The sequence below is a fragment of the Dermochelys coriacea genome, chromosome 14 (assembly GCF_009764565.3).
Source record: "Dermochelys coriacea isolate rDerCor1 chromosome 14, rDerCor1.pri.v4, whole genome shotgun sequence".
Taxonomy (NCBI): domain Eukaryota; kingdom Metazoa; phylum Chordata; order Testudines; family Dermochelyidae; genus Dermochelys; species Dermochelys coriacea.
The window spans coordinates 34,194,219-34,217,139 of record NC_050081.1 but is presented as its reverse complement, the minus strand read 5'-3'; the positions used below and the strand labels follow the sequence as shown (position 1 = coordinate 34,217,139).

The following is a 22,921-nucleotide window of genomic DNA, read 5'->3' as shown; positions in this document are numbered from 1 at the left end:
AGTCTATGTGAGTGCGTTACTTTGAGACTGGAGAACTGATCATTTAAATATCCAACACTGTTAATTATTTTGTTCCCCCTGTGAGAGCGGAGAGGGAGAATTGCAGCTCGACACCATTTATTGCCAGTGATGCCTCCTTCCGGTGCCACAAGTGGGTGATGTTTGGGAGAAGCCACCTCTTATTTTCCCCCCAGTAAAGAGGGACCTGGCCCAGAGAGTCCAGCAGAGTCCAGGGATATATTCTAGCCCCATGAGGGGAGCCAGACCCAGGAGCCCTTGGAGCCCATCAGCAACTCCATCCTGTTCTGAACATTGCACCATCTACTGTGAACACATCATGGTGTCTCCTTTTGGTGACACTTGTGGGTGGAGCTTCAAAGAATCCAGCCACCTCTCTCTTCCCCACCCCCTCCCCCATTCTGATCCCTGCTCATTTATGAAGCTGTTTTGCTGGATGCAAAGGCTGCTTTTCTGCTTCCTGTCTCTCACTAGCCCCTGCTGGCTCCCTCCCTCCCTGCTTCCCTGCAGCAGCACCGCAGGGGTGTCAGCCAAACAGCACCCCAGGAGCTCTCAGCTGCAGCAGCAGCCTGGGGCTTTTCGGCAGAGAAGAGGAGAGAACTCAGAGGGCTCAGAGAAAAGAGAGAGAGTGAAATGGGGAGATCTCTGGTGGGGGCTCAGGAGGGAGCTGTGGGGGGCTGCCAGGGGTGTTGCACAGAGTGGGGCTGACGGGGCAGGAGCACGTTGGTGTGCTGTGTGAATGAATCACACGCTGTCAAGGGGAAAAGAGCCCTGGGTTATTACAGCTCTGGAGCAGTTATAATTATGGATGGCACTTTCCCCCAGATTGAGTGTGTTCCCTGTTCCTCACTGACTCCAGCCACATCACAGCTTCAACCTGTCCAGTTAACGGGACTGCACTGGCTCAGGTGCTCAGCTGCTGCCTGAGGGAGGCCACATGGGAGCCTGGACAGACGAGAGCACTGTGGGGTCTTGTTCCTGGCCTGGGTCTGGGGTACAGTGGAGCGAGGTCCTGTCCCAGCCTCTTCACTCTCACTGGCAGGAGGGATCATTCAGAACCTTCCCAGCTACTTCCCCTCTGGCCTGTGCTCAGGGATGGGAAACTTTAGCTAAAACACAGGCTTTGAGAAGTCCTGAGTGTCTGCACAAAGCAGAGCTCCTGCTCTGAGACTGGCCTCTCTGCTCCCATGAGACCTTTGGGGCCGGTAGAGCCGAGTCTGCAGCTCGATTCCAGGGTATTTTACTGCTCCTGTTTGAAATGCCAATATGGACAGTACTGTCAACCCATCAGACAGGCAGACTAATGGCTGTTTATTGCACACGATGCCCCTGCAGGTGAAACTCCAGGAGGCCCTGGGCCCTCTGAGGAAGGAGCTAGAAGAGTCCTTGGCTCTGACATCTAAAGAAGAGGAGAAAACTACAGAGTGGCAGGTGGGTGTCTGGGTTTATTCCTCAGTGAACCCTTCCCCTTGCAGCGTTCCCAGGAATGACGGGGCCATAAAGCTCCAGGATGAGGTTATGAACCTGCTCTTGTTGTTTGCTCTGTGGCACAGGCTTGGTGCCGGCCATGGGCAGCGCATGCCTCCGGCATTTGTGGAGGCCGGGCATGAGTGCCGGAACCTCCCCTGCGCCCGGATCATCACCCCGCCCAATGACTGGGGAGGGACGGAGAGGAGCAAGTGGCGGGGCCCCCCACACAGCTGATGGGTGGCAAGCGGTGGGTGCTGCGGTCTTCAGGGGAAGAGCAGGAGCGAGGCCTCTGGGCGGAGGGCAGACAGCACTCCAAAGGTGGCAGGTCTGCAGCCTGCCTCCAAAGGGAGGGGCGCGGCATCCTGTTTGGGGAGGCTTAGCCTCCCCTGGCCTATGGTACCTGCCATCCAGGGTGTTGGCAGCATCAGGCTCTGTGTCCGGTGGGTATCTCAACGCAGCAGCTCCTGTAGGTGGAGGAGGAGGGGCAGTTCCTGACCCTTGTATAGTGATGCAGACCCACCCCTGAGATCTCTGATATGGGCAAATTCTCAATACTGGGTGCAGTGTTTTCACTATTACATGGATCCTGTTTCCCTCCTGCAGATGGGGAGGGTGTGTCGGCTGCTCCAGCCATCAGTTTTCAGTGGCCTCCATGACAAAGCTCTGCAGCTTCTCTGCAGCCTGGAGGAAACAGATTGTTCCTTCTCACTCTGCTCCCACAGTCCCTGCAATGAATCTGCCCAGTGCCTCGGCCAGACACTGGAGCTGGGAGTTGAGAGGAGGATTTGCCCCCATGGGTGAGGTTCAGATTCACTCAGCTGGCTGGGCGGGGGGCATGCTGGGAGCTGAGCTCTTCTGAACATCAAACCCAGTGGCGGGTGTGGAGCTCTGTGGAAAATCTGCCCCCAGGGGTGTGTCTACATGGCCCCAACAGCTTGCTGCGGGCTAGTCACTGAGTAACACCCAGGGGTCTGGGTGGGCGTGAACAGACCGTGCTGCTGCGGCTTCATAGCTACCAGTACCCGAGCTAGCCAGATCAAAGCTAGCTGGGGTGTGTCTATACACGGTGCTGTCAGACCTTCATTGCAGTGTGGACACCCCCTGAGTGAGCAGAGCCAGGGGCAGGTCAGTGTAAAGCCAGGCAGCGCTCGGCCACCTCACAGCCTCTGAAGCCATCACGTGGCCACTTCATCCCAGTCACCTGCTACTGTTACTGTGACTTTACCTGTGCTTGTCTGTAGCAGGTGATGAACCCATGGGACACAATGTCTGTTCTGGTTCACCTGCCTTTTACAGTGAAATCCCTGCAGAGAGCGTCAGGGGTGTGAGGAAGATGCCAGCAGCAGGGAGGAGAGGAGAGGAGAAACAGGTGTCCCACTAGTCAGATAAAAATGGCCATTTACAAGAGCTGAAATGCTCACAGCTGGGTGCCCCTCGTTCTGCATCTGAAGCCGTATTTAGAGCCCGGCGGAAGTGGGCTGGTTTCCAGAGGACAGAACCGCAGCAGCTCCCATGGCCCGCACCGGAAGCAGTTGGTGCTCAGTTCCTCAGACAATAGGGATTTAGGTGCATAACAATTAACAGCCAGGTTTGAATGTGTCATGCAAAGTGCCCAGCCGGCGCCATGGAGGCGGCTGCACCTTGGGACAGACACTGGGATGGTTCTAAAACCCTTGATTATTGCCCAGTGAGAGCGAGTTACGTCCTACAGCACCAGAGGTCACAGCCCAATGATCAGTGTCACTCAGCAGAGTAACTGCAGCCCCAGCATCTGTGAGACAAGCCCCAGCAGGGGCAGCCAGTCACCCACTGAGAGGGGCCCTCATGGGTCTGAGCCAGGTGGGGAGTATCCCCATGGGCGGGAGCAGGGTCAGGGAGGTGACAGGTCACCATGAAGGATGCGCTGTCCGTGTCTAATGGGGGGAGATGTTGGGGGATACGATAACGCTGCACCACTCAAATTAGCTGTAACTCAACAGCTCCCAGGGGGCAGGAGGGGAAGGAGGCTGCAGGCCCACGGCCCTTTGCAGGGTCTAGGCCATGTTCACAAAGCCTCAGGCAGGGGCCCACGGGGACCCCGAGGGACCTGAGGCTTGTCAGGGCTGTATCCGAGTTGTCTGAGTGCCCCATGGTGGCTGCAGCACTCCCAAGGGTGGAGTGGGGTTGGTCTTGGGGATGGGTTGGTGTCCAAAGCCCATTGGCAGAGGGACCCAGGGGTGCTGGAGGGCTGCGCTGGGGGCTCGGGTCAGCCGGGGCAGAGGTAGGAGGTGGACGTTACAGTGTTCAAGCAGCTGCCTCTTCAGACACAGACACTGGGCATGGCCCCTCCCCCACCACACAGGGAGCCGGACAGACAGACGGGTTAGAGCCCTGCACAGGGAAGGGGAGAGGGGTCAGCACAGGGCACAGACTGGTGGATGGAAGGCCTGGGGCTCACGTACTGGGGTTTCAGGGAGGAGGGCTCTGGGGGCAGGGGGCCAAGGGCTGGGGAAGCTGCTGAAGTCCCTGGCCATGTTGGCATCTTGGGGAGAGTGAGAAGGACTTTCCCCAACATCACTGTGGCCTGGGTTACACGGATGGCAGGCTCACCCCCGGGTCACCCAGCACCTCTGGGCTGAACTGCAGGGGAGCTAGAGAGGCCAGTGCAGAGGAGTCAGCCCGTCCCCCAGCCAGGATCAGCACCGGCTCAGCATTGTTCCCCTGCTCCTTTCACAGGGCAGGTAGGGACACAGCTGGCATCAGACAACCTGCTGCTCTGTGAGCCTAGAGGGCTCCCTAAAGGCTGCAGTCCCAGGGGCACTGGGCATGGGGCACTCAACAAGGCTGGCTGAGGCCAAAGCCAGCCCTGACAATGCCCTGGGAGGCCAAAACCCATGTGAGCCCCTGGATGGTACCCAGAGGACTATTAGCACCAGCCAAGGTCCTGAACTTTGCAACCCTGGGAGCATGTTGTCAAAGAAGGAGCATCGCCCACATCCTGCTGCAATGGCTCCCCTTGGTGACTGAGTGCCCAGCACTGCGCACCCAAATCCCACCATGAACACCCTGTGCAGCCCCCTGTAAATTTCTTCTGCTCCCTCGATTTTTCCCCACTCCACTGTGTCCATCCCATGCCACCTGCAATAACATATTGTGTCTTTACAAAGCAGCTTAGACAACCCCGCTACGGAACTGGCCTTATTAACTCTGTTCTAAAACAAACCTTTATGGTACATTTCCCAAAAAAGGTAAATATCCTTATAAACCTGATACTGATCTAATATCCCCTGCTTCATGGATAGAGGCCCACTCTGTGTAACTCAACATCTGGCTCACGTTTTCTCTGGGCCTTTCCTATTTTTCTATCTCAAGGGGAAAGTGAAGAATAAGAGAGAGATGATTGCAGGTGAATTTAACAAACTGCACATGCTGCTGAGAGAAGAGGAGCAGCTGCTTCTGCAGAGCCTGGAGGAGGAGGAGAGGGACACTCTGCACAGACGAAGGGAAAATATAACCAAGCTCTCCCAGCAAAGCTCCTCTCTGCAGCAGCTGATTACAGAGATAGAGGAGAAGTGTCGGCAACCAGTTGTCGAGCTGCTAAAGGTGAGACGGCATCAAAATTCTCCAGCCACCCAGAACAATAACTCAGATCCATGTGTCTGGATTCCAGCAAGTAGAGTCAATGTGTTCTGTGGTTTACTGACAAACGGAACATGAGGCTAAGGGCTCCATCAGTTCCCAAATATCGCAGTTCATGTAAGAGGGGAATTCTCCTCATGGAGACCCAGTGAGGCCATGGGAGATTAAATGGATGATACAAAAATGATACTGAGCTAAACCCATCCCTTCTCTGACCCCAGAACATTGGACCCAACACAGTCGATAAACACAGATACTGATGGGTTGGGTCACTAGAAGGGAGATCTCTTTAGCTAAATTCCTGTCTCACTTACATAAATGAAACAAGTGTTAATGCAAAATAGTGTGTGAGATTTTACCACAAAACAGGTTTCAGAGTAGCAGCCGTGTTAGTCTGTATTTGCAAAAAGAAAAGGAGTACTTGTGGCACCTTAGAGACTAACAAATTTATTAGAGCATAAGCTTTCATGAGCTACAGCTCACTTCATCGGATGCATTTGGTGGAAAACCACAAAACAGTGAAGCTTGGGAGGGTTGATCTATTTTCTCGATGAAAGTGTGATGGCCAGAGTGAGACTCATACAGTTTTATGCACATGGTGTTAATACAGGACATTGATTCTCTTTTTCTTTCAGGATGTGAAAAGCACATTGAGCAGGTGTGTTTCCTATGTTCATTGCTCTTATACTCTTGGTGGTGGTTCTGGGATGACGTGTGTACAGAGCAGCTGAGTGATGATGGGACGTTTTCTTCATAGGAGTGAGAATGTGAAACTCCAGGAACCAGAAGCTGTTTCTACTGACCTGAAGAACGTGTATAAAATTTCCCTTGACATGAGGGAAGCGCTGAAGAGATTTGGAGGTGAGTGGCGTCTATTGAGACATTCAGCTGTATTGTGCCTGGGGATCTGGACAGAGCTTGGGACCCCAGGACACACTTGCATCCAGTTGACAGGCTTGGAGCTGTGTGAAAGCTGGAGGCTGATGTGCTCAGTGCTGGTCAGTTTGCCTGCTACTTACAGCCACCTGCTGGTACTTGCCCAGGTGTCTGACCAGGCCCCATCACTCTGACATCCTGACCCCTCCATGGCTGTGTCCCTGAGCCAGGTGCTGTGAGGCCTGGACTTGGCCCATTGTGCTGGGTGCTGCACAGGCTGGTAACAGATGATGTGTCTGTGCCTCTCTCCTGGGACAGGGCTGAGTTGTGTGGCCACCGTTCAGCTCTGCCCCAGCCCCCATTAGCCAAGGCTGGCCAAGCTTTCTGAGCTGGAGGAGGGGCCGGTCTGGCTGCTGCGGTCTGACCTGGGCCGTGTGTTACTGGGTAACAAGCTGAATCCTACGGGCCCCTCGTCTGCTCTGAGCACAGCCCAGTGTGAGGTTGGGTCACTGGTTTGCCGCTCAGTGAGCTGCTCTGAGCGTGAGTTGCCCCCATCCAAGCCCCTCCCCACAACCCCAGCACGGAGACCGGGGGCAAAGGCACAAACCTGACAGCGAGGAGGGACAGAGAAGAAGCTAAGGCAGAGGAGAGGGGGAGTGGGAGGGTTCAGTGAGATCCGTCTGTGATTGTTGAACTGGCCCTTTCATTCTACTCCCACCCTCCTCTCTTCCCATCCACCCCCAGCAGGGGGCAGTCGAAGGGGCCAAGCTGGGTGTGTCTGTCCCGGCCGATGGAGGCTGTGCAGTCGGTGCCGGCTGCAGGGCCAGGATCTCAGGGCTCCGGGGAGAAGGAACCCCAGGCTGTGGGGGAAGCAGCTTCCTCTCTGTGATTGGCTGGAGCCAGCACATCCCTGCTCCCCTCCCCACTCGCTGGCCCCAGCCCAGCACAGTTTGCACCCACTGGACCCTGAACACAGCTGGGCTCTGGGCCATTCCACACCCCTGGCTCCTGAGCCTGTCGGGATCCTGAGCCAGTCTCCTCAGTGCCTCCTTCTAGGGGATCACCAGCCCCTGGGGAGCCTCCTGTCACCCCCCTGGAAACCCCTTTGCCCTCCTGATGCCTGCTCTTCTTGTCCCCCATTGCCCTTGTTCCTGCCCCTCCCCTCTCCCCCTCCCCCTCCCCTTTCATCTCCCAGCATCAGCCTGTTGGCTCCCCTCCACCTCCCCCACTGACAACTTCCCCGTCCCCTGCTCCTCCTGCCCTTTCCCCCCATTGTCTCTTCACAGGCAGAGGGGCCCTGACTCCCCTCAGGCAACAACCCCCCCCCCAGCAATGAACAGGGACGCAGGTTAATTTACCTTTGATTCCAGTACCAGCCCCTGCCCCCGGCCCTGACTCAGTGACTCTCTCCCCAGTGGACGTGACCCTGGATCCAGACACGGCAAGTCCCTGGCTCGTCCTGTCTGAGGATCGGAAACATGTGAGAGACGGACACACACGCCAGGATCTGCCCAACAATCCTGAGAGATTTGATAAATATCCCATTGTCCTGGGTGCTGAGGGATTCGGGTGGGAGGTGTTACTGGGAGGTGGGGGTGGGAGACGAGACTGAGTGGGACCTGGGGGTTTGTCGGGAATCTGTGCGCAGGAAAGGGGAGTTCATACACAAAGACTACTGGAGACTCATACTGAGGGGTGGGAAATACTCTCCCTGCACCTACCCCTCGACCCCGCTCCCCGTGAGCATCCGGCCTGGCCGGGTGGGGCTTTTCCTGGACTATGAGGCAGGCGAGGCCTCATTTTACAATGTGACTGACGGGTCCCATCTCTTCACTTTCACCGGCAGCTTCTCCGGGACGCTCTGCCCTTATTTCAGTTCGGGTGTCAACACTCGGGGTACAAATGCGGCTCCGCTGATCATCTGCCCGGTCCCGGCTCCAGCCGGAGGGAATCTCAGTCCCTGACAGTGACCCCGTGGCTCAGACTGTCCCCCCCAGTGCTGCTGCTCCTCCTGTTCCCAGTGGTGGGGGCCGGTTCCTGCAGCAACTGGACTTTTTGTGCTCACCGGACGCTGCCAGTTTCCCTTTTCAACTGGAGGTTCCAGTCGAAAACCAGTCACCTGGCAACCCCCAGCCCTCACCTTCGCCTGTACCCTGTCCCAGGGGTAGCAGGTGGTGGGGGACGGGGTCATTCACTCCTGCCAGAATTTTCTACCCCTGTGAAATCTCAATGTAAAATATGAAAGACAAAAGATTATTCTAATTTAGAAAATTGTATTGTAACACGGTGTAAATAGAAGAATATTTTAATTTACATTTCAACAGTATTTCAAAATCAAGCATCTAAACATATTTTTAGAAATGGAATTATTTATTTTTGATTCCTCCCTCAAATCTATATTAAAGTTTAACTTTCTCTAAATAACTTCATTTGTATTTCAACTGTGGAATTTCAAGAAATCCAAAATATTTGTCTTAACGAAATAAACTATTAAGTTGTCAGACTGGGTTGTTCAGTTACAATGTACGTGTGTCATAAACATCACAACAACATGCAGATGCAGCTGCTTTCTGTTCTCTCTCCCCCTCTCTTTATTGTCTTGACTGGTTCTCTCTGGAAGGCAGGGCACATACACCCACCTCCTGCACTATACCTTTGAAAATTAATAGGTTAAAAATGATAGAATTAATCATGCAATATATTTAAATTAACTCCCCCAAGATTATATAACCTTCTTTGAACTTCTGTCACCATTAATTCATGTGGTTTTTAATTTTCTAGCTACATATCATTGGTAATCAAGATATGACCCTTCCTTTCTTTTTCTCACATCAATTAACAAAACATGGTCCCCAACCTCAAATGCTATCTTTCTATAGATAGAAATCTCTTCTACAATCTCCATTTTTCAATTTATTTTTCTTTAGAAATATAATTTGCAGGCAATGTACTGTCAGTGTCCAGTGTTGATTTCAATGTACTTCTGGGCTCTTCATGTTCTCTTTTTATAAGGACACAAAAAATGTAGTTTGATAAAGAAAGAGAAGGGGTTGTATTCCTTTACTGAATCATCATAAATTAACTTAATTGTATTAAAGGCTCTGGCACTTAATGACACATAAAATGAAATTTGGTGAAGCTTTCTTGGGAAACTTTCCTCTCGGCCATAAATCAGTCAAAAGGGTGATATTTTTGTTGTCATGTGAAGTTTAGAGTACAAAGAAAATAAAGTTGCTTCAGGAAATTCATCACAATTCCTCTGCGTTCTGTCCACCACCTTCTGGAATGGTCTGTAAAAATAGTGACCAATTGGTCTAATTCCTGGAAATTAGCAATTGAACCTAATTTCTTGAAGAGCTATCTGAGCACAGTATGAGGGGAGGCACATCACATGGCATTGCTAGGACTGCTTTTTGTTTTAAATATGATGCGTTATGAACATTTTCAATGTAATCATTTAGTTTTAAAGATTTATGCACAATATGCCATCCATGGCAGAGTGCCCTAAACTTACACTGATTATTTGAAAATAAATACCCTAAAATTATCTTTTGATAGATTCATTTGTGGTTTTATCCAGTCTGCTGCTGTCTAGGTGGCATGGGCTGCTGAAGCTTTGTGTTTTTCCTAGTTTTTAACACAGGGAAATTTTAATCTAAAAATAAATAATTTTCCCCTAAAATTAGAAATCCCCTTCAGAAATATCTCTATTCCTTTCCCTATTTCTTACTGAATTATTTGTAAGTACTTTGGTTTCTTATCCAATCTTATTGTGTTATTACATGGGAAAATATGTTGGCAAAGAAGTTAATATACAACATGGTTTTTATTATCTGACAAGACATAAAACTGTGTTGTCACTCACAATTTACAGCATGAAGTGCCATGAAGAAATTGCAGGCAATGTTCATTTTTAAATGTCTAACTACGAATGGGCTCCTCCATCAGTTCCTGCAACCCCTGAGTGGCAGACCTCTTTGTGATTTAAGTAACATGCAGTCTGCCAGGGAACATCCACAACGTGTCTTTATAACTTTTTATGGTGCATCACAACATAGCAGCAGTTACAAGGAGCCCCCTTCCTGCTCCCTGATTCAGACTTTTATACTGCTGCTTTCTTCTCAGTGCTGAGCTAGTGACCTCCTCAGGCTCCCTACAGGTATAAGTGATCCTGTCTACCCTTCCAAACCCAAACTACTCAGTCCCTCCTACTGTAACTGCACCCGCTGCCCTGGGTGTTCTCAGTGACCAGGGTGCTGGCTTCTAAGGGCTCAGTTTGTAGCTGCTAACAGCACGCTGTCACACGGCCATGATTGTGTAATTGACCATATAGTGAAAATAACACCAAATGTAAACTGTTACCTCATTATTCAATTCAGAATCCAGCTCTGCCAGTATCTGCTCTGGACAGCTATCTTGATATATAATTGTACATGTCTTCTTCTCCACCTCATGTGCTGTCATAGTTCTAAGTGGAAATTCTTCTACCTCTTTTGAAAAATCATCTGTAGCTGTCAGTACATACTGGTATCGCTTCTGGGGTACTGGATATAGCCTGATTAAATCTGCACCCAGCAATTCCCAGGGTTTAGCAACCTATGTGCAAGAACGCAGGCTAGAGTTATCATTTGGATCTTTCCTATGACATTTTTGTTATAATCCCATATATATCGTAAGCAAAGTAAATGTTCTAATGTGGTTTCTATAATAGTTGTGGTGTCCACACAGTCTGAATCTAACTTTTGGTGTTTTTCAGAAGTAAATAAATACAGGCCAAACTTCTGCAACTGAAAACTTGCATAAATATGCTGTGCAGGAGTGGCGAGTTATATGGGCTGATGGTGCCCATGTTCCAGCAATATTCAGGGCCCGGGGGCCTGGCTCCACCAATGTTCGAGGCCAGGTCTCTCCCACAGCCCCACCTGCCACCCCCATGCATCTCCCCAGAGCATCTCTGCCTGCATCCTGGGCAATGGGCGGCTGCCCTGCCACTCCGCACTGCGCTCTCTCACCAGCCACTGCCGCTACCGGCTACAACAAAGAGACCAGAACTGGGCAATAGAAGTCATTGCTGCACTATGTCATCCATTAGTTCACATGTGCACTTGTTATAGCTGATTAGAGGCTTTATTGTGCAGCAGTAATAAATTCAGATAATGATAAACAATTAGCTTGGCTAATGTTTAAAAACACTTCAGATGTATTTAACATGGGGAATGATGCAAAGTGTTTGATTTAACAGGGAGCCATCCGTTCAGGTCCACTTCATTGCAGGGGTTGTAAAGTTCAATCCAATCCAAGTAGGACAATTGCCTTGCATGAGATCCTGTATGAACTCCTGCAAAGCATATGACAGAGGCACCAGGGTGACCAGAACCTTCTGCAACTCCCTGCTGTCTTTCCAATGAAACCAGAGAACGTTACCCAGAGCACTCAAAGGTCTCCTTGGAGATCTAAGAGGGACCCAAACCAAGTAAGGGAAAAATAAACGGTCTGATGGAACCAGAACATGATAATTGAAAGGGCCTCAAATGTCACAGCTCTGGACAATTTCTTGTCCTTGAAGAAGTCAACCCTATTTTAATCTACAGTTTGTGCACTAAGAATTTCTTACTTACCCAGCAGGGCAGAAATAGAACCCAGGTCTCCTTATTCTTAGTCCCATGCCATAATCATTAGACTATTCTGACTCCCATGGAACATGGTTTCTTTACACCCTCCACCATGTCTTTGGTGTCTCTGCTGCTCTCACCGTGTCCCTCCATGCCCTTGGGGCCATCACCCTTTCCACACCACTATCTCCTGTCTTCATGTCTCTGCATACTTATCATATGTGATAGTGTTTTTCGGCAAAGAGGCCATCACTACCATTGCTACGTCCCTAGGCACACAGGTGGCTGACTCTCTGTATGCATTTTATTCATAGCTGAAGGATGCAGGATCATTGCATGGGAAGTGGAGAGGAGATGAGCAGACAAATAACTGCTCTGAAGCTGCCTGGTGGCTGTCTCCCTGCTCCCCAGTAAGAATTGGGACTTCCTGCAGTCAGGGAAGATTTTTGAGCTTCCCCAGCCCCTGCTTCTCCTCTGCTCTGACTTGCAGGAAAGACCAGGTCTCTCAGCAGCTGTAATTCCCAGCCCCCACATTTAACATCACCATTTCATCCAAGTCCTGGATCCCTAGGGCTTGAGCCCTCTTTCCCAAGACACCACATGGCTCCCAGTCTTCTCCGTATTGTCTTCAGAAACCCAGTAGCACTTTCCCCCGTGCAACAGCCCATCAGTGGGGCAGAATTTGCACCTAGAGTCCCCTGGATGGGGAGACAGGAAGGGACTACCCATCTGGTTTGTCCAGAAGAGTATTGGGGCCTGTTTTAACTCAAGCTTATTAACTGTGAATTAACACATTCACCACCACAACTGTAAGTTCTGGTGCTTGGCCACATATGCATTTTCACCTGTTTAACTAACAGTGTCTTTTTTAACTAATATGATTAACCGGCCCCTGTAGTGCAGATGGACTTATACCTGTACAAAAGTGATTATATCAGTATAGCTGTTCCCTTATTGGGAGGTGAATAAACACTACCAGGAGGAGTCACTTTTATAATGATCTAAATGCATCTGCACTATGGTTTTTAGTGCTAGAATTATTTAGGTAGAAAGTCACATCTCTGACCAAAATAGTTATACTGGGACAAACACAGGCCTAAAAGGGGTTCAAGTCAATTTAGGTTATGTAGATTTCTCACTGGCTTAAGCTAAACCAAAATAGGCCACTCTGGACCAAGATAAGTGTGTTCATATCCCTGTGCTGTTTTCTCTCATTGCTTGGCAAAAGAATGGAAAGCTGTCCTTTGTGTGAATGAGGTATGTGTGTGTAGCAAATAAGAGATAGGATGTTAGTAGCAGATGGGCCTAATTACAGAAGAAAGAGTGAAGGGAGAGGCAGTATCACCCTTGTCTTGATCGTCCAAGGAGTGCAAATTGATGACTTTGAAGTGCAAAGGCATCCGTCCCAAACTAGGAACAAAGTATAAGACAAGGAGCAGCTGTGTAAACATCCAGTACCCAGTTGGTGATTAAGAATCCAAAACCACTGATGGAAGGTGACTGTGAGAACAGCCCAATTTGTGACTAAGGACTCAAACATCATTGATGGAAGGTGACTGTGAGAACAGCATATTTCTAATTAATACCTTAGAGACTAATAAATTTATTTAAGCATAAGCTTTCGTGAGCTACAGCTCACTTCATGAAGTGAGCTGTAGCTCACGAAAGCTTATGCTCAAATAAATTTGTTAGTCTCTAAGGTGCCACAAGTACTCCTTTTCTTTTTGCGAATACAGACTAACACGGCTGCTACTCTGAAACCTTTCTAATTAATGAATCCCAGCTGACACAGCAAAATCCATAGACTTACTTGAGAGACAACTGCTATAAAGATGGGTAGGAGCCAGGAGACTTTGGGTTCATTCTGCACCAACAATGGAACATCAGACGTGTTCAACGGAGGCCCATCTCCCCACTCATGTTCGGTCTAGCTGGCCACTAGGCTGACTCATAGGATCATAGAATATCTGGGTTGAAAGAGACCTCAGGAGGTCATCTAGTCCAACCCCCTGCTCAACGCAGGACCAACCCCAACTAAATCATCCCAGACAGGGCTTTGTCAAGCAGACCTTAAAAACCTCTAAGGATGGAGATTCCACCACCTCCCTAGGTAATCAATCCCAGTGCTTCACCACCCTCCTAGTGAAATAGTTTTCAGAGTAGCAGCCGTGTTAGTCTGTATTCGCAAAAAGAAAAGGAGTATTTGTGGCACCTTAGAGACTAACAAATTTATTAGAGCATAAGCTTTCGTGAAATCTCTCTCCTCTGCTTTTTCCACCAAATGCATCCGATGAAGTGAGCTGTAGCTCACGAAAGCTTATGCTCTAATAAATTTGTTAGTCTCTAAGGTGCCACAAATACTCCTTTTCTTTCTAGTGAAATAGTGTTTCCTAATATCCAACCTAGACATTCCCCACTGCAACTTGAGACCATTGCTCGAGCAACAATAAGGACTGGTATCTATAACACCAGCTGCAGAACCTTTTTTTGGGGGGGGGGGTGTCCATATCCTGATTTTAGTACTTATTTAACATTTTAAATAAACGCAATGTATTCCCTTGTCCCCTGAAAAAGATTCCATGAGTTTTTAAAAGCATAACATTTCTGGTGGAGAATTGCTAAAGGGGGAACATGACCGTACACTACGCTTATTGTAAAGTTGCAAAATTGATTGTTTATTGTAAAATTGGTGCGCATACCCTCGGTCGTAAAGAGCTTCAGTAAGAGGAGAACTTAAAGTTTCTTGCTCTGTTTGGGACTGGAATAAACACCCTAGGAGTTTTAGACAGTGTTTTCTTTTTGTATACGACCAGCTCTGAAGGATATCTGTGTAACATCCAGCTCTAAAGGATATAGGAGCTCAGGCAAATAGTAGCACATGAATAATTTTGAGCAACAGTGTGTAATTTGGCACTTTTGGAAAAATGTTTAAGAGAAAGCAATCCAAAGATACCCCTTAGGGAAGTCAGGAGACATTACCTTTTGTGCAAGAGATCACCCCATTTAAGCAAGTTCTGCAAAAGTTTGAACACAGTCCTGGACCTGTTAGACCCATAATAGAGGTCTCTCTATGAGATGGGGAGCAGGCAGATACCAGACACAGTGTTGGTATATAATACTCTAAATGCTCTTTAATGATTACAAAACAAACCTTACTCATTCCATATTCACACCAGACATGCCAAACACATGAAAAAATGCAGAAATTGGGCTTGTTTTTGGCTTAATTGGCTTGTGAGTTGCTTGTTGGCTAGCTTTTGGCTTCTAACTTGTTCTTGTTGTAGCTTGTTGTGTCTTTCTTTTTCTTTTCTTTTTTTTTTTGGTCAGCTCCTGGCAAGGAGGGGCAAGCAGCAAGCAGGAGCAAGGGGAGGGAGAGAGTCAGGGGTGCACAGCAGGCCCACCACAATCCCAGACTGCACGCCGGGGGATCTAGTCACACAGAGTATTGGGGTTCTTTGGGATTGGCTTGTTTTGGCCTTGTTTTGAAATGGGATTAGCTTGATTTTTGGCTTATTATAAAAGTCCGGGTGCTTATTTACCGTGTGAAAATTGGCAACTGTGCCTAGGGTATCTGCAACCTTTCCCCTTCCTGCCAGCTTTAAGAAACACCTTCCCCTTGGGTACATGTCTGAGGGGTTATTGGGACCCACCAGGACTAGCAGATACAGAGTTTAACTGCTGAAGCACCTACAGTGTTTGCTCTGAGTCGTGGCACACTGGGCACACTGCTGGCATCCTAGGGGTTTGGTGCACTCCGTCACTGATCCCAGCAAATGGGCAATAGGTCTCCCTATCCCCCATCTCTGGGGAAGAGCAAAACAGGGCCCTTAAGGAGCTTAATTAACTCAGAGCAGTAGTGACTCCCACCTTGTAATCCCGGGCTGCCTCCTCGATGGGGAGCACAGCATGAGCCCGATGAGCCCGGGACGCCCTGCAAACCACAGATGACCTTTCTGTCCCCCTCACAGAAGAGCTGGAGTTGCTCATGGTGAGTTTCACACACCTTCTCCTCCTGGCTGTAACAACAGCTGTTTCAATCTCTCTATGATATTGCCCAGCTCCATGTTGGGCCAGAGTGTCCCTTTCTGGAATGACACTCAGCCCTGGGGACAGGGGAACTTTGTGCCCCAGTCAGTCTTCTTTTGCTCACAGTGACTGGGTGATACAGGCTTGGCAGAAGTTGTTTCTCCAGTCTTTGGTCTGTCAGATACTCAGGCAGATGGAACAAGTGGCTTCTTGCATTTTCCCTGTTGGAGCAGCTGAGGCCATGGCAGTAGGACTCAGTGTTTTTATTTCTCTGTGTTTTGCTCAGTGCCAGGGTAGGACTGCTCCTCACAAACAAGGGGAGAAGAGATGTGAACTGCAAGAGAATATAAAGGAAATGGGAGGAACTACCAGGGGGACAAGGTGAGTGACCGGCAGCATGGTGAAAGGAGAGAGAGAGAGAGAGAGAGAGGAGAGACTGGGAAAGGCAATATCATTGATCTTTCCTCAGTTATTAAAGCATCATAGTCAAAACTGAATACAGAAAATCAATTTCATTTCGTTAGGGTGGAAATATGACTGTCATTAACATATGGCACAATTCACTGACAAAAGAACTTTATTAACTCACAGTTAAGATTGCCAGGTAGTGTCATATGCCCCTCCAGAACATCAAGTTCAGCCAAACTTAGATTTGTGAGAACCAGGAGATACAGAGCTTAAGGTATATGTCCCTTTAACTTTAACTCTGCTTCTCCCCAGAGCTGGGAATTACCTACATGCATTCCAGCTGTAGTCACTGTGTTAGGTGCTGTATTGAATGGTGGAGATATAAGATGGAGTAGTTTGGAAGAGCTGTGATTGTGATCTGAAGGGATGTGGGGGACTCTGCCTTTTTGGGGTGCACATGGGCCCTTCTCTCTGACTCCCACATATGTGTGATCAAAGGAAGGAGGTGCCTGTGTACCTTAGGAGATCCATTATGCCTCATTTCAGTGCTTTGTTGTGTAGGTTGTGTCACTGGTGGGGCAGAGAGATCTTCCCATGAAGATTGTCAGCAGTGAGGTGGGAGCTGAGTGTGGTCTGTGAGTTTAATGAAGGGTAAGTGAAAATGAAGTGTTGGATGGGATCATGTGCATAAGGGCAAAGGGGCTGTAAAAGGGGCTGCAGAGGCTGTACGATGGTCATAAATGTGGTGTTCGTTCTGTGGAGCAGGTGAAGTGTGAGTGCAGGGAAGGTAGGTAGCTCCTGTTCAGTACAGTGCAAAGGCAGTGTGTGAGTATGTGTTACTGGCACATCGCTCAAAGAGGGCAGAATTAAGATTATATCAGCATTTACCTTAACTCTATATTTCCTAGTTTTCACAAGTCTGAGCTGTGATGCTTGTATAGAAGGATGATAACCAGATATATACTAATGTATCACTACTGTTGCAATCCCTAATGTATCACCACTGTTGCACAATTGCAAGAAATCCTGTACAAAGTATAACATGCAAGGTGTCAATGAAAAAGTTACAATCTGTCAAGTATGATTATCCCATTTAAATCTATGTATCATTGTATCCGAATTTATGAATAGTGGCTATATGTGTGTATCTCAGATGTGTTTTGTTCTTGGTAACACATGCAAGGCAGTTTTACAGACAGTCTAGCCAGTTGAGTGTTGATGAACTATTCAATAGTTGATAGGGCACTAAGAGGAATCACCTCTCCAGGAAGCCCATCCCGAGGACACCTCGGACAGCATGGAGCCAATGGCTACCTCTGTGATTTCAGTAAACCATGTAAGGACAGGTGATGTGGACATGTGACCTAAGACTCCATCTCTGCCAGTAACTTTCCATGCACATGGGAGAAGGTATAAATTGTAACTGAAGCATCTCCATTTTGGGTAAGATCCGAGATACATTTTGACCTGAGGGTAAGCGTCTAATCCTTTGGGATTGGTAGAATCTCATGTATGGTGAACTGGGTTGTCAGTAACCTCTTATCACATAAGAGCAGTTTGTCAGAATGGGACTCAAGGGCTGGAATGCCTAAAGGGGACTGTGTTTGGCTTCTTGTTAACCAATGTGGTACTACAGAAGCTCTTTTGTTATTGGTTTGGTAAACCTAATTGTAGTAGGAACACAGCCTGTCAAGGTTCCTTCCCCCCTGAACTGTAGGGTACAGATGTGGGGACCTGCATGAAAACCTTACTTTTACCAGCTTAGGTTAAAACTTCCCCAAGGTACAAACTATTTTACCTTTTGCCCTTGGACTTTCGCTGCCACCACCAAATGTCTAACAGGGATATAATTGGGAAAGAGCCCATTTGGAAACGTCTTTCCCCCAAAATCCTCCCAAATCTTACACCCCCTTTCCTGGGGAAGGTTTGATAAAAATCCTCACCAATTTGCATAGGTGAACACAGACCCAAACTCTTGGATCTTAAGAACAATGAAAAAAGCATTCAGATTCTTAAAAAGAATTTTAATAAAAGAAAAAGTAAAAAGAATCACCTCTGTAAAGTCAGGATGGAAAATACCTTACAGGGTAATTAGATTCAAAACATAAAGAATCCCTCTAGGCAAAACCTTAAGTTACAAAAAGACACAAAAACAGGAATCTACATTCCATTCAGCACAGCTTATTTTATCAGCCATGTAAAGGAATCAGATTCTAACGCATATCTAGCTAGATTACTTACTAAGTTCTAAGACTCCATTCCTTTTCTGTCCCCGGCAAAAGCATCACACAGACAAAGAGAGGCTTTGTTTCTCCCCCCACCCAGCTTTTGGAAGTATCTTGTCTCCTCATTGGTCATTTTGGTCAGGTGCCAGCGAGGTTATCCTAGCTTCTTAACCCTTTACAGGTGAAAGAGTTTTTCCTCTGGCCAGGAGGGATTTTAAAGGTGTTTACTCTTCCCTTTATATTTATGACACAGCCTGAAACATAAGCCCTTGTACCAGAGGCCTGGGCTAAAGTCGCAGTCAAAACTTTGCTGATATAAATCAAAATCAGGCTGTGAGCTAGAGGCAGGCCCTGCTCACAGAATCTGGCAAGAACAGGCAAAAACACACACTCCTAAGAGGTGCTACGCACAGTGCGCTCCCACAAACACATGCTAGAAGGGTGGTACTAGAACACCTCGATACTAACACATTCCCTAAAGAGAACAGGAACATGTTGACCCATCCTAAAGATAAGATCAGGATGACAGTGTGATGGATAGAGATGTACAAGGTGATGGGTGATAACTGGCTACATCGGAGGGTATCAACTAACTATTTCAGAGGGGAAGTACGTCACTTGTTTGTACTGATGTATAAAAAGATATCTCAGCAGGAGTGTCTTTGGCTGGCCTAGGGGATAATGGAAAGTCCCGCCATAAATGGAGCTAGTCCATTGCAACAGGCATATATGTGTTAGTGTACCTGTAAGTTATGTAACCATTGAGCCAGGGCATTAGGACCGTGCTTCATTGACAACAAACCTGACCAAGTACCTTCACTATGAACCGAGTCTGTGGATTTATTAGGCCATTTGATTGCAGTCTGTTGTGTGGGCTATCTGGCCAGAGTCAGTACAGCATGCAGAAAGCACACACACACACACACACACAGCTGAATATCTGACCACACTAATTATAGAATAAACCACCAGTTTTGGGATGTGTCTGTCTTGTTTCTTGCAGTGTGCCCTGAGTGTGGCATTCTCAGTGTGGTCTATTCTAGGCACTGGTCACAAGTGTTGAGAAATGTTAGGGTGGTCACATATGTTGAGAAATGTTAGGGTTAAGTAAAAACCTGGGAAGCTGCTGGTATGCTAACATGGCATTAGGGAATAAAAGCACAGACAGGCAGTATTCCTTTGTTTGATAAATAAGTTGTCATATTTTCCCTTCCCTGTTGCTTGTTGAGAAACTGATAAGCATTACAGCTGCATGAAAAATGTAATTGTCTAAAAAAAAAAAACTACCCTTCTTTTACATAAAGGGTAATCTCCCCCTCCCTTCTTTCCCAACTACATAAAGTGAGCCCTAGATCATGGCCCCTTCCTCCCTCCCCTGAGAGCTGCTAATTAAGAGAAATTGTAGCAACAAATCACTGTAAAATGTATTTTCAAGGTAAAAATGTGTGTATAACATGCATAATGCTGTAATCAGTCAGTGGGGTGGGTATAATCATAATATGGGTGTTTCTATTACTTAATAAGGGGTTTGGGGGTGTTGTAACAGATTAGGCACTTACATACTGTAGCAAGATGGCCAATGTTCATATGGTGGGTTCTGCGCTTTTCTTGGGGAGTGACTAAGATACCACCCCTTGCTCCTGCTCTTGGGTGCCAAGGGCCCCACTACTAGCCTGGGAAGGTGGTAGAGGGAGGAAGTGGGGAAGGAGTCTGGGTTTACTCCTCACTCTGAGTCCCAGCCCTTCTCAACCCCTGCAGGTTTCTTACCCTCCTCCCCCCCCCCTCTTAGGTGGGGTTACCTCAGTCCTTAGATGCTGGGGGGCAGGGTCTCCCTTACTTCATTTCTCACATCTTCTAAATCTCTCAACAACCCTCTAAACTCCAGCCCTTCCTCCTCTTCCCTTGACTGCCTGAAGCAGAGGGTTTTATTAGGTTCCTGACAGGGTTTAATTGACCACAGGTGCTCCAATTAACCTGTAACAACCCTCCCTAGTCTACAGGGAACCACGTCTTAATTAGCCTTGGGCTTATATATTTCCCCTTGACCACTCTACCACTGCTCCCTTGCCTTCTGGTATCACAATACTAACTTAAATAAAAAAAAAAAAAGTGTGCTGTAACTAATCCAGTGCTTACTCAACAATTGGGTTGAGGGGAACAAGTACTACAGTAAAGGAGTCCATTTTACTCAATCAGCCTCTGGGTCTTCCTGCTCCTTCTTTCCATCTCTAACAACATGCTGTCTGGGAGTACAGGACACATCAGTGGGCAACCCCAATTCTATGTGGAATGAAGGTTTTGTCAGTGAATTTTTATCAATCTAAATTTTCACAGTTGTGGGAAGTTATGAGAGGGTCAGGCAACAGAGCGGGTTAGACAATGATTTAATTACAGTAGATGTTGAGATTGAAAAAGCTGAAGCTTTATAACTGGGAAAGCCCACATTGTCAACATCACATGTCAAAATATACCAAATTATAATTTCTCAAGCTGCATTTTTTTCTTACTTTGCCTATTTGTAAATTTTGATTATTAGCAATGGGAATATTTATTGCTGGTTTATGCATGTACGAAGAAATCAATACTGAAATTTATCGATTAAAAATATAATCTTTACAAGCCTACTTATTAGACATGACTTCATTTTTTTTTATTTGATGCACTTTTGGACAATATATTTTTCTACTAGATATAGCTTTTTTATAAAAAAAATTGTCGATGAATATGTGTGTAGCAGATCGTTTCTGTTATATTTGACAAAAGGGACACAGACGTCAGATGAGACGTATATAACTATAGCTGTATATTGTGTATTTAGATTGTATGCTTTCTGTGGCAGGGACTGTCTCTCGTTGTGTGTCTCTGAAGTGCCCCGCACAATGGGCCCTGATCTCAGTTGGGGCAGGGACTGTCTCATTGTACGTCTGTGCAGTGCCAGGCACAATGGGGCCCTGATGTCAGCTGGGGCAGGGATTGTCTCTTGCTGTGTGTCTGTGCAGCGCCCGGCACAACGGGGTCCTGATCTCAGTTGTGGTCTCCAGGTGCTACATAATAATGGATTTTATGACACTGGAAAGTGAAAGTGTGCAATGTATTTAAAGGATTATAGGGTCTATGACTGCCATATTGGGGTGTTTTTAATCATATAAAGCCCCAGCTGTACTAGGGAACTGACCCATTACTGACAAAGATCAAAACAGTTTTCAGTCCCATTACAGACAATGTTTTTAGAGCTTGTTTTCTCCAAGCAGACCTATTTCCAACTCCCATTGTCATCAATGGCTCAGTTTCCTGGGCAGACGAGCATTAGGGGAAGCATCCCTGAGTCTAGGGTAGCTTTCCTATTCTATCTCAGTGCTTATTGCAGCACCTGTCACTACAGTATCTAAGCACTTTTCCTTTATGGGGTTGCCATCAGTGATGCATCAACCTGCAAACTGTGAAGACACTAAACTTGCTCAGACCATAGAATGCAGTTTAGAAATCGGTTTCCAATCAGAGAAATTTAACTCACTCACTTATACTGCAGACAAATCCAACCCTAACTATTGGGACGCTATGGGACTACAAGTAATAATTGCTAAATGGGAGTTATTTTAAATACAAATGAGGTACTCAAATAGTAAGGTGCTAGACCTAATGCAGACTGAGTTCTCTGGAGTAAGGACTGTCTCTTAGTCTAGGTTTGTATGATGCCTAGCACAGACCCCTGCTGTCAACTGGCCCCTAGCTGTGACCGTAATAAACATGAATAAGATCCTGAATGCATAGAAAAATCGTACAATGCATGTACAAATGTAGCAGTAAAAGTGTTCAGAATTCATGATTCAGATCTCCCAAAATCATGAAATTGGCTTAAAAATCATGAGATTTTGTAAAAAGATTTTAAAACATTGGGTTCAGTTTGTTTGCCCTCTGGTTAGCCAACTACAAAAGCAGTTTCTCCTCCCTTGGTGTTCACACCTCAACTGCTAGAAGAGGGCCTCATCCTCCCTGATTGAACTAACCTTGTTATCCTTAGCCTGATTCTTGCCTGCATATTTATACCTGCCTCTGGGAATTTCCACTACATGCATCTGACGAAGTGGGTATTGTTATGCAGATAAAACTACACAGGATTGTTTCAGGGGACAAGACAAGATGTCACATTTATTATAACACAATTTGATTTATGACCAATAACTAATATGTAATACCTATGTATACACACACATCTCAAATGTCCTGCAGCTGCTAGATAGCTACCAGTCCTGAATATAGCTTGAGTTCGTGGCTTGGGTTCGTAGCTTGTGGCAGCTAACTGGCCAGGAAAGCCAGGCACAAGGAAGGGCTGGGTTTCTGTTGGGCATACATGGATGCCCTTCCATGTTGGCAACAGAATGTTACCCTCTAAAGTCTTCCATTTCACCCATCCTTTTTGTAGGCTTTAGTTTGAATCCAGAGTCTATAGGTCTTGTTGTGTCACGCTGCCTCTGGCGTCGGTGTGGTTGATCACCCATCAATTTCAGATGTGACTTTCAGCGTGGAACCTGACTTTGATGTTTCTTCAATTGTACTTTTGTTCTTTTCTTTTTAGGGTGGACTCTTCTTGCTTTGTCAGGGCTGTTGTCTGCATCTTCAGCCGTTGATGTTTACACTTTATTTCATCAGGACAGGCTGGGGCTGGAG

At 47.3% G+C, this 22,921-nt stretch overlaps 8 protein-coding genes across 11 annotated transcripts in view; 5 read left to right on the top strand and 3 right to left on the bottom strand.

Moving 5' to 3' along the window:
* Positions 1–8,228, top strand: part of LOC119843334 (E3 ubiquitin-protein ligase TRIM39-like) — a 707,078-nt gene extending 698,850 nt beyond the window's left edge. Inside the window, 6 exon segments of the mRNA XM_043497168.1 lie at positions 1,354–1,449; positions 4,840–5,070; positions 5,742–5,764; positions 5,864–5,967; positions 7,398–7,548; positions 7,550–8,228. Coding sequence (XP_043353103.1) covers positions 1,354–1,449; positions 4,840–5,070; positions 5,742–5,764; positions 5,864–5,967; positions 7,398–7,548; positions 7,550–7,946 — 1,002 coding nt within the window. The 3' untranslated portion in view covers positions 7,947–8,228.
* The window catches only part of LOC119843336 (butyrophilin subfamily 1 member A1-like), a 1,931,986-nt gene that overhangs the window by 899,326 nt on the left and 1,009,739 nt on the right, over positions 1–22,921 (bottom strand). The window lies entirely within an intron of this gene.
* The window catches only part of LOC119843287 (zinc finger protein 850-like), a 1,467,609-nt gene that overhangs the window by 1,025,692 nt on the left and 418,996 nt on the right, over positions 1–22,921 (top strand). Inside the window, exon 4 of the mRNA XM_043496610.1 lies at positions 2,852–2,857. Coding sequence (XP_043352545.1) covers positions 2,852–2,857 — 6 coding nt within the window. The remainder of the gene's footprint in view (positions 1–2,851; positions 2,858–22,921) is intronic.
* Positions 1–22,921, top strand: part of LOC119843319 (zinc finger protein RFP-like) — a 555,398-nt gene that overhangs the window by 188,914 nt on the left and 343,563 nt on the right. The gene's annotated exons all lie outside the window — the stretch shown is intronic.
* Positions 1–22,921, bottom strand: part of LOC119843341 (E3 ubiquitin-protein ligase TRIM7-like) — a 430,179-nt gene that overhangs the window by 208,898 nt on the left and 198,360 nt on the right. The window lies entirely within an intron of this gene.
* Positions 1–22,921, bottom strand: part of LOC119843274 (zinc finger protein 850-like) — a 1,382,451-nt gene that overhangs the window by 1,238,328 nt on the left and 121,202 nt on the right. The gene's annotated exons all lie outside the window — the stretch shown is intronic.
* Positions 1–22,921, top strand: part of LOC119843356 (zinc finger protein RFP-like) — a 1,128,717-nt gene that overhangs the window by 1,001,790 nt on the left and 104,006 nt on the right. The window lies entirely within an intron of this gene.
* LOC119843308 (butyrophilin subfamily 1 member A1-like) overlaps positions 1–22,921 on the top strand; it is a 910,188-nt gene that overhangs the window by 802,023 nt on the left and 85,244 nt on the right. The gene's annotated exons all lie outside the window — the stretch shown is intronic.